We start from the raw sequence: 16,043 nt of genomic DNA on the forward strand, positions 1-16,043 counted from the left end.
CAAAATCCCAGCTACGTCACGGATCTACAGCACAGCACAGCGCAGCACAGCAGCCACACAGCTCACTGCGGGTACAGGGTCACTGACTATCTGCAATGCAGGAGTCTAAATATAGCACGAGGTGATAGAGTGAAGATAGAGCCAGAGAAACAGAGAGGTGTGGGAGGTTAGGGGAAGGGAGAGAGAAGCAAGGAAGAATAGTGAAGGGAGGAGAGGGTGAGAAAGAGAGGAAGGCAGGGTGAGAGGAGTATGAGAGAGAAAAAGGGGGGAGAGAGAGGGAGAGAGAGAGAGAGAGAGAGGAGGGGGAGAGAGGAGAGAGGGGGAGGGAGAGGAGGAGGGAGAGGGGGAGGGAGAAAGAGAGGGAGAGAGAGGGGGAAGGAGAAAGAGAGAGAGGGAGAGAGAGGAGGAGGGAGAGGGAGAGAGAGGAGGAGGGAGAGAGAGAGAGAGATGGGAGAGGGAGAGAGAGAGGGAGGGAAAGAAAGAGAGAGAGAGAGGGAGGCATCATTCTACCGAAGTCTGCCTCACCTGATTGCAGCTGCCCTATACTCGTGCTAATATTGCCTTTAAGACTGTACAGACCCATTGCTTTACCATTGTGTCTGTCTCTCTGTCTGCATTGCCATTGAAGATCATTAGGGAAGGGTCTAGTTAGCACACTGCAGTTTCATTCAGCCAATGGCAGCCTCATCCCATTGCAGCTGCCTTTGTGCTACCATTGCCTCTCAGTATAACACAGAAGCTGCACTCTCTATGCTCCCCAGAGGCAGCACACTTAGTCTCAGCTGCTGCAGATTAAATCTGCCTGTCATCCGTTTTTAGCAGTGTCTGGGAACAGAGGCAGACAGAGGGCAGGTACAAGAGGATTGCAGAGGGCTTTGAATCCTTGTCATGGGGCTTAAGATTCCCAGATACAAGGGAGCGCTGTGCAATATGACAGGCATGCGCAAGTGTAACAAATATCCCATTGCATGTGAAGGAGCAGTGAGCAGTGAGGCTGGGAGGGAGTGTGTGTGTGTGAAGGAGCAGTGAGCAGTGAGGCTGGGAGGGAGTGTGTGTGTGTGAAGGAGCAGTGAGCAGTGAGGCTAGGAGGGGGTGTGCTGTGAAGGAGCAGTGAGCAGTGAGGCTGGGGGAGGGGGTGTGCTGTGAAGGAGCAGTGAGCAGTGAGGCTGGGGGAGGGGGTGTGCTGTGAAGGAGCAGTGAGCAGTGAGGCTAGGGGGTGGGGGTGTTCTGTGAAGGAGCAGTGAGCAGTGAGGCTGGGAGGGAGTGTGCTGTGAAGGAGCAGTGAGCAGTGAGGCTGGGGGAGGGGGTGTGCTGTGAAGGAGCAGTGAGCAGTGAGGCTGGGGGAGGGGGTGTGCTGTGAAGGAGCAGTGAGCAGTGAGGCTGGGAGGGGGTGTGCTGTGAAGGAGCAGTGAGCAGTGAGGCTGGGGGAGGGGGTGTGCTGTGAAGGAGCAGTGAGCAGTGAGGCTGGGAGGGGGTGTGCTGTGAAGGAGCAGTGAGCAGTGAGGCTGGGGGAAGGGGTGTGCTGTGAAGGAGCAGTGAGCAGTGAGGCTGGGGGAGGGGGTGTGCTGTGGAGCAGTGAGCAGTGAGGCTGGGAGGGAGTGTGTGTGTGAAGGAGCAGTGAGCAGTGAGGCTGGGAGGGGGTGTGCTGTATAATATGCATTACCATCCCTCTCTGTGCTTTACAATGCTTCCCTATGCTTTACCAGACCTCTCTGTGCTTTACAATGCTTCCCTATGCTTTACCATACCTCTCTGTGCTTTACAATGCTTCCCTATGCTTTACCATACCTCTCTGTGCTTTACAATGCTTCCCTATGCTTTACCATACCTCTCTGTGCTTTACAATGCTTCCCTATGCTTTACCAGACCTCTCTGTGCTTTACAATGCTTCCCTATGCTTTACCAGACCTCTCTGTGCTTTACAATGCTTCCCTATGCTTTACCAGACCTCTCTGTGCTTTACAATGCTTCCCTATGCTTTACCAGACCTCTCTGTGCTTTACAATGCTTCCCTATGCTTCCCCAGACCTCTCTGTGCTTTACAATGCTTCCCTATGCTTTACCAGACCTCTCTGTGCTTTACAATGCTTCCCTATGCTTTACCAGACCTCTCTGTGCTTTACAATGCTTCCCTATGCTTTACCACACCTCTCTGTGCTTTGCAATGCTCCCTGTGCTTCCCCATGTTTCCACTCTGCTGCATTCTTTTTTGCTACTATGGGATCTTTTAAAAGGGCTATACTGGCTTACAGCTGGTCAGATAGGCTGCCTGTACTGGTTTCCAGTTGATCAGAGATGGTAGCTCCACTGGTTTTCAGCTGGGGAACAAACAAATCTTTTCTATATTGTGACCTTGCCAAACAGCAAAGCAATATTTCAGAGATATTTGATAGCAATGCATCAATACGAGCCAGAAACACGACCGGATAAGTAAACAGATAATTCAATCCTGCTTAAAATCGTATTAACTGCAGCACAGCAGAGTCCTGAACTCCTGCTCACATGCTGTTAACTGTTCCATCCCTGGCCCTTCTGGTATCTCTGTGATAAAGAACTAGAACTGCATAGCTTATCCCTTATTTTCCCCATAGTAACACCACAGCAGAGTGTAACAAAGCATGCATCTGTGACCATTTCCAAAAACAGTCCAAACTTAAGATGTTTTATTAACTACGCCCCAAAACTTAACTAAACTTGCTTTATGGTAAAGCATAGGGAAGCATTGTAAAGCACAGAGAGGTGTGGTAAAGCATAGGGAAGCATTGTAAAGCACAGAGAAGGATGGTAAAGCATAGGCAAGCATTGTAAAGTACAGAGAGGTCTGGTAAAGCATAGGGAAGCATTGTAAAGCACAGATAGGTCTGGTAAAGCATAGGCAAGCATTGTAAAGTACAGAGAGGTCTGGTAAAGCATAGGGAAGCATTGTAAAGCACAGATAGGTCTGGTAAAGCATAGGGAAGCATTGTAAAGCACAAAGAGGTCTGGTAAAGCATAGGGAAGCATTGTAAAGCACAGAGAGGTCTGGTAAAGCATAGGGAAGCATTGTAAAGCACAGAGAGGTGTGGTAAAGCATAGGGAAGCATTGTAAAGCACAGAGAGGTCTGGTAAAGCACAGGAAAGCATTGTAAAGCACAGAGAGGTCTGGTAAAGCACAGGAAAGCATTGTAAAGCACAGAGAGGTCTGGTAAAGCACAGGAAAGCATTGTAAAGCACTGTGCTTTATTACAGTTTGCTGTGCTTTTATTATGGGGAACGTTTTAGGGGACTCTCCTCAATATTAATTGTGTGAAGTTGGGGAAGCATAAAAGCGCTGCACAGGCCTCAATGCAGAGCAATTCACCAGCGGGGAGCGCAACGCTAATATGCTTCCCCACCCCACTTTCCCCACAATCAGCAGTGTCTATTCAGGTGCTGGGATAGTTAGTAAGAGCAGCAAATATGGCACCAAGGAGCCATTTAGGAACACGCATAACAGGATATTGAACAAGTTAGAAATACCAGGGACCTGCAGATGAGACGGGAGACAGCCTCTGTTAATGCCATCCCTGATTTCAATGTTGTCTAGACAGAGACAGAGTGAGTTATTCTCCCTGGAGCTCAGTCCTGAGTAATCCCATTAAAAAAGGTCTGTTTCCTGCAAGCTGACGTCTCGATCGGCAGGAGCAAGACGATATCTCCGGACCCTGTACTAATGCAGGCGAGCGGGGCCCTCGTAATTAAGCTGCCCTGCTTGTCACATTTATCTGTAAGTCTGGCTGTCATCTTACTCTGCATTTGCAAGCTTTGCTGCGGTGAGCCTGGCTGCTTATTTTACAGCCTATTAAGAAGGTAAAAAAATAGGGCTGCTTCTGCTCCATTACTGCCTTGCAGATGAGATAGCACACCAGCTTTTAGTGTGCATGTGTGCATGGTGCATTGAAAATATTGCATCCACTTTGAAATTATCTTCGATTGCAACGGCGCTACAGTGGAGATGGTTCACTCTTTAAGTGGCAATTGGTAATACAAGGGCAGCTGAAATTTTATGATGCTGCCATTGGGAGAATAGGACCACAGTGTGCTAACTGTGCCCTTCCCAAATAATCTTCAATGGCAGACAGACAGACAGACAGACAGACAGTGGCACTACTATGGCAATTGTTCTGCACTAAGAGGCAAGGGTCAAACCGTGGCAGTTACGATGGGGTGAGGCTGCCATTGGTGGAATGGTAATACAGTGTGCTAGCTATGCCCTTCCCAGGTGATCTTCAGTGGCAATGCAGACAGACAGAGACAGACAATGATAATGCAGTGGTTCTGTATCATACTGAGAGGCAATGGTAGCACAAAGGCAGCTACAATGGGATGAGGCTGCCATTGAATAGGACCACAGTGTGCCAACTATGCCCTTCCCTAAGTATCTTCAGTGGCAATGCAGACAGAGACAGACAGTAGCAATGCAATGGCTTCAATTGCACACACACACACACACACACACACACACACACACACAGAGTAAATGCTGCACAGAAAATATTATTTCAATTATCCCGCTGGGGGAACTGAATTGCAATTTTGCAAACCTGACAGTGACTTTTAAGGTCCAGAATCCCCTTTTATCAGATTCAATTTGCACAGCTGGTTTTCAGTTTCCGCCACACCTTCCCCTTGGTTATGCGATGCATTTACCATAGTTTGCCATGTTTTAAATATGCTTTACCATACCTCTCAGGGCTTTAGCACGCTTGCATTACCATGCTTTCACTGTGCTTTATTACACTTTGCAATGCTTTTACTGTGGGAAGCTTGTCTAAGGCAGCAGTGTGGAGTAGTGGTTAGGGCTCTGGACTCTTGACCAGAGGGTCGTGGGTTCAATCCCAGGTGAGGGACACTGCTGCTGTACCCTTGAGCAAGGTACTTTACCTAGACTGCTCCAGTAAAAACCCGACTGTATAAATGGGTAATTGTATGTAAAAATAATGTAATATCTGAATAATGTATAATATGAAATAATGTGATATCTTGTAACAATTGTAAGTCGCCCTGGATAAGGGTGTCTGCTAAGAAATAAATAATAATAAGGGTATACATTGAAGGTTTGGGGTGAAACTGTGATATAATAAAGGTAGGATTAGGTTGATGTGTAGATGCATACACACATAGTCCTTGATATAATATAACCGGTAGAAAACACACCAGCGGGTTCAGTATTTTGGTTTGTGAATTGCTTTATTTGGCATTGGGCAGAATGTCACTGCAGCGGACTCCAGTGAACCCGTGCTGTAACCCCCCAGCACATGTACATACATACATACATAGCGTTCAGTTCAGTTTAGCGTGACTCTACTTAAGTGTGCGCGATCTATCGCTGTCTCCCCATTGGGTCTGTGGCGATGCACGATGCTCTGTGTGAATTAAAACGCCTCGTGTTCGATGCTTAAGGCGGAAGGACTTTTAAAGAACGGCTGCAAATTCCTAATGAATCCCTGATCTGAATCCCGCAGGAATAACACCAGGGGATTGTGAGAAGTGTTCATTCATAATGAATGCCTGTCTTATACACGCGATCCACAGCATTCATTACAGAGGAGCATTGAATGCATCCGGGTGATTAAACCCACATGAATTAACGGGGGGGGCGGGGGGGGGGGGGGTAGGGGCTGCCAGCATTTTGCAATATTTTGATTTGTATCTGGAATTGCAATGGGCGTCCGGGCTGGTCCAGCCTTCTCTCAGTTACAAGCTTGCCGTATCTGGCACATGCATCTCAGTAGCTTTAATCCGTTTCTTTATTTTCACCGGGACGGACTTCACACAAAGCCAGCGTCTGTTTGTAGGTGTCTGGAGAACAATGACTCCCCTGGTACTTCTTGTCAAACACAGATGCTAAAGGGCCAGCCATCTGGCGCTAGTGTGGACTGAGGTACAGTACAGCCACTCACAGATGTCTTATAAGGATCAGATTGAACAAGGCTTTTAAAACTCTTGGCTTTCTTTAAGCACCGTGACAGCATTCCGGTGTAAACGAATATTAGTTCCCACCAGGGAATATTCGGATAGTCCTGAATATTGGTTCCTAGGGAAAATCTGTTCATTTTCTTCTCCTAAATACTAAATAACATATGCAGTAAATACATAAATAAATGCATTATTAAATAAATAAATAAATAAATAAATAAATAAATAAACATATTTTAAATTAATCAGCAATACTGAAATAAGTTACAATGGAAATCAAGCCGCCAAAGATTTCCATTGAAACGCCTCCCTTTCCTCTGGTGAGACTGCGGATCAATGTGTGTCAGAATTACAGAGCCATTAAACTAGCTTCATACTTGTAGATATGACTGTGATTTGCTGTGCTTCACTGATAGAGGTGGAATTATTCATTGCGCGCCACAGAAATCAGGGGTTGACAGTCAGGTGAGGGTCGCTGGTGTCGATCGGGCTGATTCAGCGTTCCTAGTGGAACGAGTGAAGAAACAGCTGCTTGGATTTGAGATGATCGCTGCTTTTCTTAAGACTGTGGAGAACAGCGATCCACACAAACCCAAGCAGCTGTCTCGTCACTCGTTTCACTCTGAATGGGTAAATCAGCCCGATCGACAGCAGAGACCCTCACCTGTGGAGAGCTTGATCAGAATAACGGAATGATCGTTTTGTGCAGCCCTATTGGATTAGGTTAGTGGGATGGTGGGGGGGGGGGATGCAGGGTGGGGGAGACAGCTGGTTCTGGCTGTTGCTCTGCGGTCAATCCTTGCTGGTTTTGTCAGCGGGGGCGGTTGCTTTCTCCTCCTCTTCCTCCTCTCCTTCCTCCTCCTCTTCCTCCTCCTCCTCTTCCTCAGGCTCCTCCGGTTTGGCCATCCTCTGGCGGTAGGCTGTGCTGCTGGAGTAAGACCTCATGCCAGAGAAGGGGGAGGCTGATGTGTAGCTGGAATAGCCTGACTGCAGCAGGCTGCCTCCCGCTCCCCCTCCCACTGTGCTCAGACGGGTCTCCTCGCCTTCCAGCAGCTTCCTGGAAAATCAAGACAGAGAAGGAAAAGTTACCCAGCGCTCTTCAAGAGCAAAAACTGCTAGTGCTGTGTGATGCCGTTACGGATTCTGTCCTCTGTCAGCGAGATGAGTTTCAAAGCTCTAAAACCGCGAATGCAGACGGGTCTTTTGCACAGCGGTTAAGATGCTCGCTTGCAGTGCTCGTCGCTTCGCGTCCCGCCTCCCCCCTGTTGCACTAGCATCAAGCAAGAGCATGAAATGCAAGTATATCGCAAGAACTGTGCAAGCATGATACGAGGTCTGAGAAGGCTTGCAGCCATGCCTTGCACAAAACCGTCATAACAATCCTGTACTTTAGAGTACTGGAATCTGTCAAGTGTTATTTAATCTGTAGTATTTTGTATTTAATCATATCCTGATGTAACTATCACTGACACTGTTATCTGCTCCGTTATTGAATTGTATTTTGTCACACTTGTACTTGCTAGAACCAAAGTCATTGTATTTATCTTGCTCTTAATTGTATTATTACTTGTACTGTGATCCTTGAAATGTATTTTTGTTTACGACTGTAAGTCGCCCTGGATAAGAAATACATAATAATAATAATAATAATAATAATAATAATAATAATAATAATAATAATAATAACCCGTGCAGTCATTTTCAATATTCCAATCTTGCATATATATCTGGGGACATGTGGAACACTAGCAAGCAAATGCATGATGATCTCATATGAGCCGGATTTTCCCCCATATAAAGCAATGGAAAAAAATGAAAATATTTTCAATGAATAATATGTTTATGTGCCCGAAACTCCTTTTTATTTGGCTAGTTTCACTATTTCATGCATGAAAAGGTTAAGCTATATAATACAGTAGTACAGTGCACCTTGTTAATAGGTGACCGTGCTGTGCAGAACGAGCTGCATCAAGGCAGTGCGGTCTGGCAGTGGCATTCTCGTTCCCAGCTCTGCAGTTTAACAGGTAAAACAATGTAAAATGTTCCCTATCCAAGCTTAGTCAATGGGCCCCTCTGAACTGCACTCAACTGCAGTTTCCAAGCCTTGAAAATGAGGTCATTAGGAAGAGGAACAATCTATAGATTTAGAAGGATGATCCTGGAGGTGTGCCTGATCCCAAAGCAGAGCTTCATGTACCCAATTCTTAAAGCAGACAAACTGCTATACTATTTTTCAATATTGCATGCATGAAAGGGTTAGGGTTAGAGTTGGGCTTAGGGTTAGGGATATTGTTAGGGTTAGGGTTAGAGTTGGGGTTAGGGATATGAATAGTTTTAGGGATATAGATAGGGTTGGGGTTAGGGATAGGGTTAGGGATGTTGTTAGGGTTAGAGTTGGGTTTAGGGATAGGGTTAGGGATATTGTTAGGGTTAGGGTTAGAGTTGGGTTTAGGGATAGAGTTAGGGATATTGTTAGGGTTAGAGTTACCTGTAGGCTGCTATCTCAATGTCCAGAGCCATCTTGACGTTAAGAAGGTCCTGATATTCTCGCAGGTGACGGGACATCTCCCCCTTGGTTGTCCTCAAAGCGTTTTCAAGCTGCTGAGCGGTTTCCTGCAAAATGCAACAGATGCGATTGAGTCTCTTTCTCATAAGAGGAAAGAAATTTACCATGGTTTGTTTTTAATATGCTTTACCAGACCTCTCTGTGCTTTACGATGCTTCCCTATGCTTTACCAGACCTCTCTGTGCTTTACGATGCTTCCCTATGCTTTACCAGACCTCTCTGTGCTTTACAATGCTTCCCTATGCTTTACCAGACCTCCCTGTGCTTTGCAATGCTTCCCTATGCTTTATCAGACCTCTCTGTGCTTTACAATGCTTGCCTATGCTTCCCCATACCTCTCTGTGCTTTACAATGCTTGCCTATGCTTCCCCATACCTCTCTGTGCTTTACAATGCTTCCCTATGCTTTACCATACCTCTCTGTGCTTTACAGTGCTTCACCATGCTCTATTACACTTTGCTGTGCTTTTACTAAGGGGAAGACTGTTTCCCAAGGGTTGCACCTGCAGTTCGTTGATCTCGTTGCCGTGGCGATCCTCCATCTCGCGCAGCTGGCGCTCCAGAGCCTCGTTCTGGTTGCGCAGCGAGTCGATCTCCAGGGTGCGGGACTGGAGCTGGCGCCGGTACTCGCTCAGCTCCTCCTTGGACTGCCTGAGAGCGTCGTTGTTGCGCACCGCTGCCTCCGTCACGTTGGCGGTCTTGGATTTGTACCACTCCTCCGCTGCCTGCTGGTTCCTGGAGGAGAGATTCTCGTACTGGGCACGGATCTCCTTCAGGGCCAGAGTCAGATCGGGCTTGCTCATGTCCATCTCGACGGACACCTGGGTACGGAGAGCGAGCGAGAGAGAGAGGGGGGGGGGGGGGGGGGTATACAAGGGAGAGGGCAAAAGGAAGAGGGAACGTAGAGGGGAAATTAAGCGATTTTATGGCATTCAATGCAAGAGTGGGAATAAGACTCCTATTGCACAGCAGTGTCACCCATTCCAGGTTTTACTACCAGCTTGATCAGACACAGTGTGTCTAGCTAACAAGCTCAGGTGTGTCTGATTATTAAACTCCTAGTGAAACCAGGACTGGATCACACTGCTGTGCAAAATAAACAGTTTGACGCCTGACCAAGTTAACTAAGATACTATTGCTTGATCAAGAGCGATATCATTTGCAATGGGATGAAGACAATATTATCCTGGTATTTATTTTATTTTTGCTGTTTTTTTTTTTAAACATTTATTTTTTCAAAAGAAAAGTCAAACTTTTTTTTTTCAATGGTTTTGCACGATTTAGCATTGTGTGCCACTCTTTCTCATTATTTCGCTGTGCTTTACTGCATTTTGCAGTATTTTTACCATGGATAACTTTCATTAGCAGTTGAAGGGGGGGGGCTCACATATTTTCAATTATTTTCAATTATTTCATGACTAAGGTCAAGCCTGGCTGGCTTTCCTAATGTAATCCCAAAGCCATCTGTATAACAAGATGATCTATGTTGTATATATAAACCAAAGGTGGAGGACCACTTAATATGATTTATACCAAATATGCAAAAAAATTTTTTTTTAAAAATGCTATTTTTCTTTTGTCGTTGCGTTTGAAAAAATAAGCACGCAGTTCTATTAAAAAAAAAACACAAAACATTATACAGTATTATATATTATTTTCTTTGGGGTTGAATTTGTCTCTACCATGTGTGATGATGACACTGCGAGACGTGTTCGATTCACCCTGCAAAAACCTTGCGCGTGCCCGCCCCCGTCCCTCCCAAGACACGCGCTGCCTGCCTGCCGCACCCAGTGCAAAGCGCGCGCGCACCAATCCCAAACCTGATTTATTTTATATTAACCCTCTCGGGACACGGCATGGTCCGGTTCAATCAACAACCACTATAAAGTTAATCGACAACCATAATAAAGAGTATATATATATATATATATATATATATATATATATATATATATATATATATATATATATATATATATATATATATATAATAAACAGGCAATTTCTGTGCCTGATAAATAGACATTATATTAAATTACAATCTTAAAATCTCTATTAATTACAGCTCGTGAATGAATACACTGCGGTATTTTTGGAGCGTGCATGAAGACCGTGGAACGATATTTTGGACGGTGTCTAATTTCAATGCAGTAGGATGCTGCAGTTTTTTTTTGGCGGGGGGGTAATGTGTATTTTGCAGGATTTATGCAAAGTTACTGCAGCCGGAATACCGCATCATTAGTACAGCACTGGATTACGGTATCTGTTATTGTAAGGGTCCGCAATGCAGCTTGTAGCTACACGTGCGTATTATTTCTATATACATGATTTCATACTTTACAAATGTATGCACAGTGTAGAATAAACACAAAACGCGCTGCAGTTACACGTGTTACTTTTCAAGAGTTCTGTGGGTGATATATTATTATTACTATGATTATTTTAGGATTATTAATTTATTTGGCAGACGCTTTTATCCAAGAAAGATATAGACACACAGACACAGACACACACGCACACACACTTTCTATTACTTCGGTGTCTATTAGCTATGTATATATCTTGGTTGTGTTTGCTGCGTTATTTATTATTATTATTATTATTATTATTATTTATTTGGCAGACGCCTTTATCCCAGGTGACTGACAGGTGTTCCAGGGCAGTACAGGGTTACAATGCAAGCTTCATATTTAAACACAGTGTAGTTTACAGTCAGTGCAATAATACATTTGTATTGTGTTCTCACCTGGGAGGCCTGCACAGAGCTCTGCAGCTCCCCGACCTCCTCCTCGTGCACTTTCCTGAGGAAGGCGATCTCGTCCAGCAGCGACTCCACCTTCTTCTCGAGCTCCAGCCGGGTGAGGGTGGCGTCGTCCACGTCCTTGCGGTACCCTTTGAGGGTCGCCTCGGCCTCCTCTCTCATCCTCACCTCCTCGTCCAGCTTCTCCTTCAGCTTCTCCAGCGCGTCGCTCATCTGCACGCAGTCCAGCTGCATCTGGCTCTTCTCGTGGTCCAGCTCCTCCACCCGAGACCGGAGCTCACGGATCTCCTGCTCGTAGAGCTCGTGGAGCCGGGACGGTTCGGAGTGGCGTTGTCTCAGCAGCGTCACCTCGGCCTCCAGGACCTTGTTCTGCTGCTCCAGCATGTGGACCTTATCGATGAAGGTAACGAAGCGGTCGTTCAGCCCTTGCAGCTGCTCCTTCTCGTTGGTCCTGATGATTTTGAGCTCGTTGGTGACAGCTGTGGACTGGGAGAGGTCGAAATGGTCGGTGCTGCCCAGCCCAGCGGAGTAGGACGTTGGGCGGGTTGAGCCGACTTTTCGGTAGGCGGAGGAAGGCACTGCGGACGATGAGCCGTAGCTGCGGTGGTGCAGAGCCGGGCCGGGGCGGTAACCGGCAGATCGGGCCGGGCTGCCGCTCGAAGACATTCTGGAAGAGACCCGCGGAGACTCTCCGAATATTTTCCGATAGGAGCTGGAGGAGGAGTAGACATCTCTGGAGTAACTCATGGCTGCGGAGTTTTTTTTATTTTCGTTTTAGTTCTTGCTGTTAGCTCAGTCTGGGAGTGAGTGGGTGAGTGTGTGAGAGAGCGAGTTGATAATGCGGTCCTTCGGTGCCGCGGCGTTACATTTTATACGCACGGGTAAGAAACAGCTCTTGAATGAACACGCCCATTTACTGGGGGGGGGGGGGGGGGGGGGGGACGACCTGCAAACGCTGCGAAAAAAAAAATCCAATTGATTTCCAATGAGAGGGAGAGAGAGAGAGGGGGAGAGAAACAGACAGGCTATGCGCTTTTCACCCGAGCTGTCGCTGCTGCAGAATCGCACGTTTTTCCCATGAAAAATAGTACTTACAATAATGCCATTCAAATAAAAACACAGTTGCATTTCACTTAAACACACACGACACTAAAAAATAAGACGATATCGGCGTAAACTTGACAGTTCGACATTATGTTACATTCTGTGGCACCACCGCTGAGAGCGTGTGTTATAATTCAACTCTATATCTGAACGTGTGAATGTTACTTAATAATGTTTTTTTGTGCATCGGAAAACAGTCAGAAATGCTCACAATGTCACCCTTGTATTAAATACACACGTTTAGATATGCTTCATTATTATTATTATTAGTATTATTATTATTATTATTATTATTATTATTATTATTATTATTATTATGTAGTTGAAACAAAATACTGATCACAAAAGAAGCGTATGTGCTTTTTAAATATTTTTGGGGTTTAAATAAGATAACATCCTATTGCAAAGGCGACAGAACACAAAACGGAACACCTTTTAAATTGCCCGGCCGGCAGAAAATAAAAACCAACGGAAGAAAATGAATTCCCTTTTTGAGAAGTCGACACATCGGTGTGCTTCTATAGTGACACAGGAGTCCCAGGTGGAGTGGGGTGGGGTCGTCAGTGCAGGTTAATCATATTACACGCATACCGTTTCTTCAGCCAGTGAAGTCTTTGTTATATTAGATTGCAAGCGCCTGCTTTGTAAAGCAACGGAGAGCACGCCCTAGAGTTCTGCAGTTTCTAGGCGTGAAACAGAATCGATCGTGGATTGCTCCGCTGCATCTTAGTGAATACATTAAACACTGATTCCTCTCCAGTCTCTGCTGCAATGCACGACGTGTGTTTCTCAATGTACAGTATTTCCGCGCTGTCGTGTATACAATCCCATACGTGCATGTCCTTGTGTGCGTCTAAAGCCAGTAGGAAGTCTTGTTGCTTTCACGCCATACTGTGAGCACAGAGTGTAGTAAAGTATAATAAAAAAGGCAATGCAATCCGAAACGTGGTAAGTAAAGCGAGGTATAAATAATAATAATATTTAGGAATAAGTCATTTAGCAGAGGCTTTTATCCAAAGCGACTTACAGAGACTTGGGGGCGAACTATGCTTTATCAACTGCTGCTGCTGTTGCAGAGTCACTTCCAATAGGACCTCGGTTTTATGTGGTGATCTGTGTAGATTACCTTGAAGGAAAATAATGTAAAACTTGTATTCTGGTCTGTAAACAGCGGAATGAATGCACCATTCTCTCAGGACCGTCCAACACTTTACAGATGGTCACTTAGGTTGTTTTTTTTTTTTTTCAGAGTTGCAAATTGTGCGAGTCCCCTTGAAAAAACCACACTGCATTCCCGGTGGCTGTCTGCGGCTTACTGTTTTATTGATGAGTAAAGCAGTCTTTTTTTCTGTTTTTCTGACACCCTCAGACATGCTGCGTGTGCAGCGGCCCTGGTTCTCTGGATCGATCGAAGGTTATTTCAAGTCGATGGGGAGAAACGAGCGCACCGCACCGTCTCAGCGAGGTGGCCGGCGGAGGACGCTCCCGGCCGGGATATGGAACTTCACGGTAAGCGCTGTCCAGGGTGCTGAACACTCGGGAGCAAGCGAGAGGGACAGAGAGATGCGCTTCGCAGCAAAATGTGATAGATAGATAGATAGATAGATAGATAGATAGATAGATAGATAGATAGATAGATAGATAGATAGATAAATATTTAGAATTCACATCCTAGCCTTTTTTACTGTTTGTATGTAATGTGCTATGCCCTGTATTTCACTGTATTTAATGTATTATGCGTTGTTCCTCACTATCTTGTAAAGCTCTTTGTGATGGTGGTCCACTATGAAAGGCGCTATATAAAATAAAGATTGATTGATTGATTGATTGATATATAATTGCAACAAGAACTACCTAATAGTATTTTGTTTAGACATGCGATTTGTAAAAGATCATTTAATTTAATTTCTCCCCCCCCTCTCTCTCTCTCTCTCTCTCTCTCTCTCTCTCTCTCTCTCTCTCTCTCTCTCTCTCTCTCTATATATATATATATATATATATATATATATATATATATATATAATTAAACCAGTAGGAAATTACTAGTTATGTACAAGTCACCATCATTCTGTCTTAATGAAAAACATCATACAATCAGGAATTGAAAACACTGTCTTTCATGAATTAAAGTGACCGCATAACACCCATCCCCTCCCAGCGCCGGTCCTGTAAGAGTGAGTAACATCATAAGCCAATGCACCGTCTCTCGCGGTAACACAATTCAACAGGAGCCGAGGATCTGACCTCGCCCACTCTGCCTGTGCAGCAAATCAATGTGCTGCTGCTGCTGCTGCTGCAGGCTGGCTGTCCTTGCAGCTTGAATAATGACATCACAATCGTCGGGTTTAACAGCGCAGTGCTCTGAAGCGGCAGAGGCTGCCCCGATAAATCTACAGGTGTTCTAAACGTGACGTGTGTCGAATTACAGAACTCCCTCGGTTTCACAGCGAACGCATTAACTCCTAATATCCCGTATTGCAGCTATACTAGCTGTGTGTGTGTGTGTGTGTGTGTGTGTTTATACATTTATAATTCCAATCTCTAGTTTTTTTCTTGAAAACTAAATAGCTCCGTTTTAGTTATTTTTAATTGTCCATATATATATATATATATATATATATATATATATATATATATATATATATATATATATATATATATATATATACACACACACACACACACACAGACACACACACACACACACACACACACACACACTTGGTTTTTGATCATTAATTGTTTTTTTAGTATAACTTATAATGGATGTTTCACACGTATTGATATATTGTAATGACTTTGGTATTAACTCTGTTTTAAAAAACCTGCTTTTATTTTTTTAAAATGCTGTTTCTGATGTATGTTTTGTATGTATCTGATGTTATTAACAATTGCGGGTGTATTTTTGTGCTACGTACAGCGCTTTGAGATGTTCAGAAGGAAAAGCGCTTTATATATATCAATACAATTGATAGAGTTGATAGATTTTTGCGATGCTGGCCATGCAGCTGTTCTGAATTTACTCAAACACGCGCTGAAGTCGCTTTGCCTGTGAGTTCCGGAGCTAGCAGCCTGCCGTAGACACATGCAACGCAGGCTAGATCAGCCAAAGGGTGTTTATATTAGTGCGCACCAGCGCCGTCTAGTGCACAGCCAGTGCATTGCAAGACCACTAGATGGCGCTCTTCTGTATAAATAATGCAATGAAGTAGTCTGATCCAGCAGGCACATCAAACTGAAGACATGGGCTCCTGAGCGTTGGTAAACAGCGCATTGAAGCAGACTTATCAAGCACCGCATTTGAGTCATTATTAATAAACCGCTCAGGGTGACTGCATACAAAGAAACGAGGCAGGAAATAAAATAAAAAAAAACATTGGGTTAAAATTAAATCTTTTTTTTTTTAATCGGAGTAGTGGTTTAAGTTTCTTAAGTTTCTTTGTTGACCTTTTTGTTTAATTTTAAACTTCATGTGTTTGTGGTTTACGGTTTCTTTTCTCAAGATGACTCTGCGCATCGTTAGGGCTTTTATAAGCCAAAAGGGTCAGACCAGCGCTCGTCCGCTCGATAACACGAGTAGAGTGCGCCCCAAGCGGCGATTGAAAGCATAGGAATAGTTTAACTTTTTTTTTTTTTTTAAAGCATAACACCTGTTGCCCACACGGGGGCGCTAAAG

General features: G+C 44.8%; 1 protein-coding gene across 1 annotated transcript; it reads right to left on the reverse strand.

Moving 5' to 3' along the window:
• Window positions 1–5,189: 5,189 nt before the first annotated feature.
• On the reverse strand, window positions 5,190–12,116 carry LOC117966433 (low molecular weight neuronal intermediate filament-like). The gene is made up of 4 exons (XM_059008601.1): window positions 11,249–12,116; window positions 9,006–9,323; window positions 8,426–8,550; window positions 5,190–6,994 (listed from the first exon to the last, which is right to left on the reverse strand). Exons 1-4 carry the CDS (start codon window positions 12,008–12,010, stop codon window positions 6,730–6,732), a joined length of 1,470 nt encoding a protein of 489 aa, XP_058864584.1. The 5' UTR covers window positions 12,011–12,116; the 3' UTR covers window positions 5,190–6,729.
• Window positions 12,117–16,043: the final 3,927 nt, after the last annotated feature.

The sequence above is a fragment of the Acipenser ruthenus genome, chromosome 37 (assembly GCF_902713425.1).
Source record: "Acipenser ruthenus chromosome 37, fAciRut3.2 maternal haplotype, whole genome shotgun sequence".
In the NCBI taxonomy this organism is placed as follows: domain Eukaryota; kingdom Metazoa; phylum Chordata; class Actinopteri; order Acipenseriformes; family Acipenseridae; genus Acipenser; species Acipenser ruthenus.

Coding starts and splice junctions, on each gene's coding strand:
- LOC117966433 (XM_059008601.1), bottom strand. CDS start 12,010: ATGAGTTACTCCAGAGATGTCTACTCCTCCTCCAGCTCCTATCGGAAA. Junction 9,324..11,248: donor GCTCTGTGCAGGCCTCCCAG/GTGAGAACACAA, acceptor CTCCGTACCCAG/GTGTCCGTCGAGATGGACAT. Junction 8,551..9,005: donor ACGAGATCAACGAACTGCAG/GTGCAACCCTTG, acceptor TGCATTTTGCAG/GAAACCGCTCAGCAGCTTGA.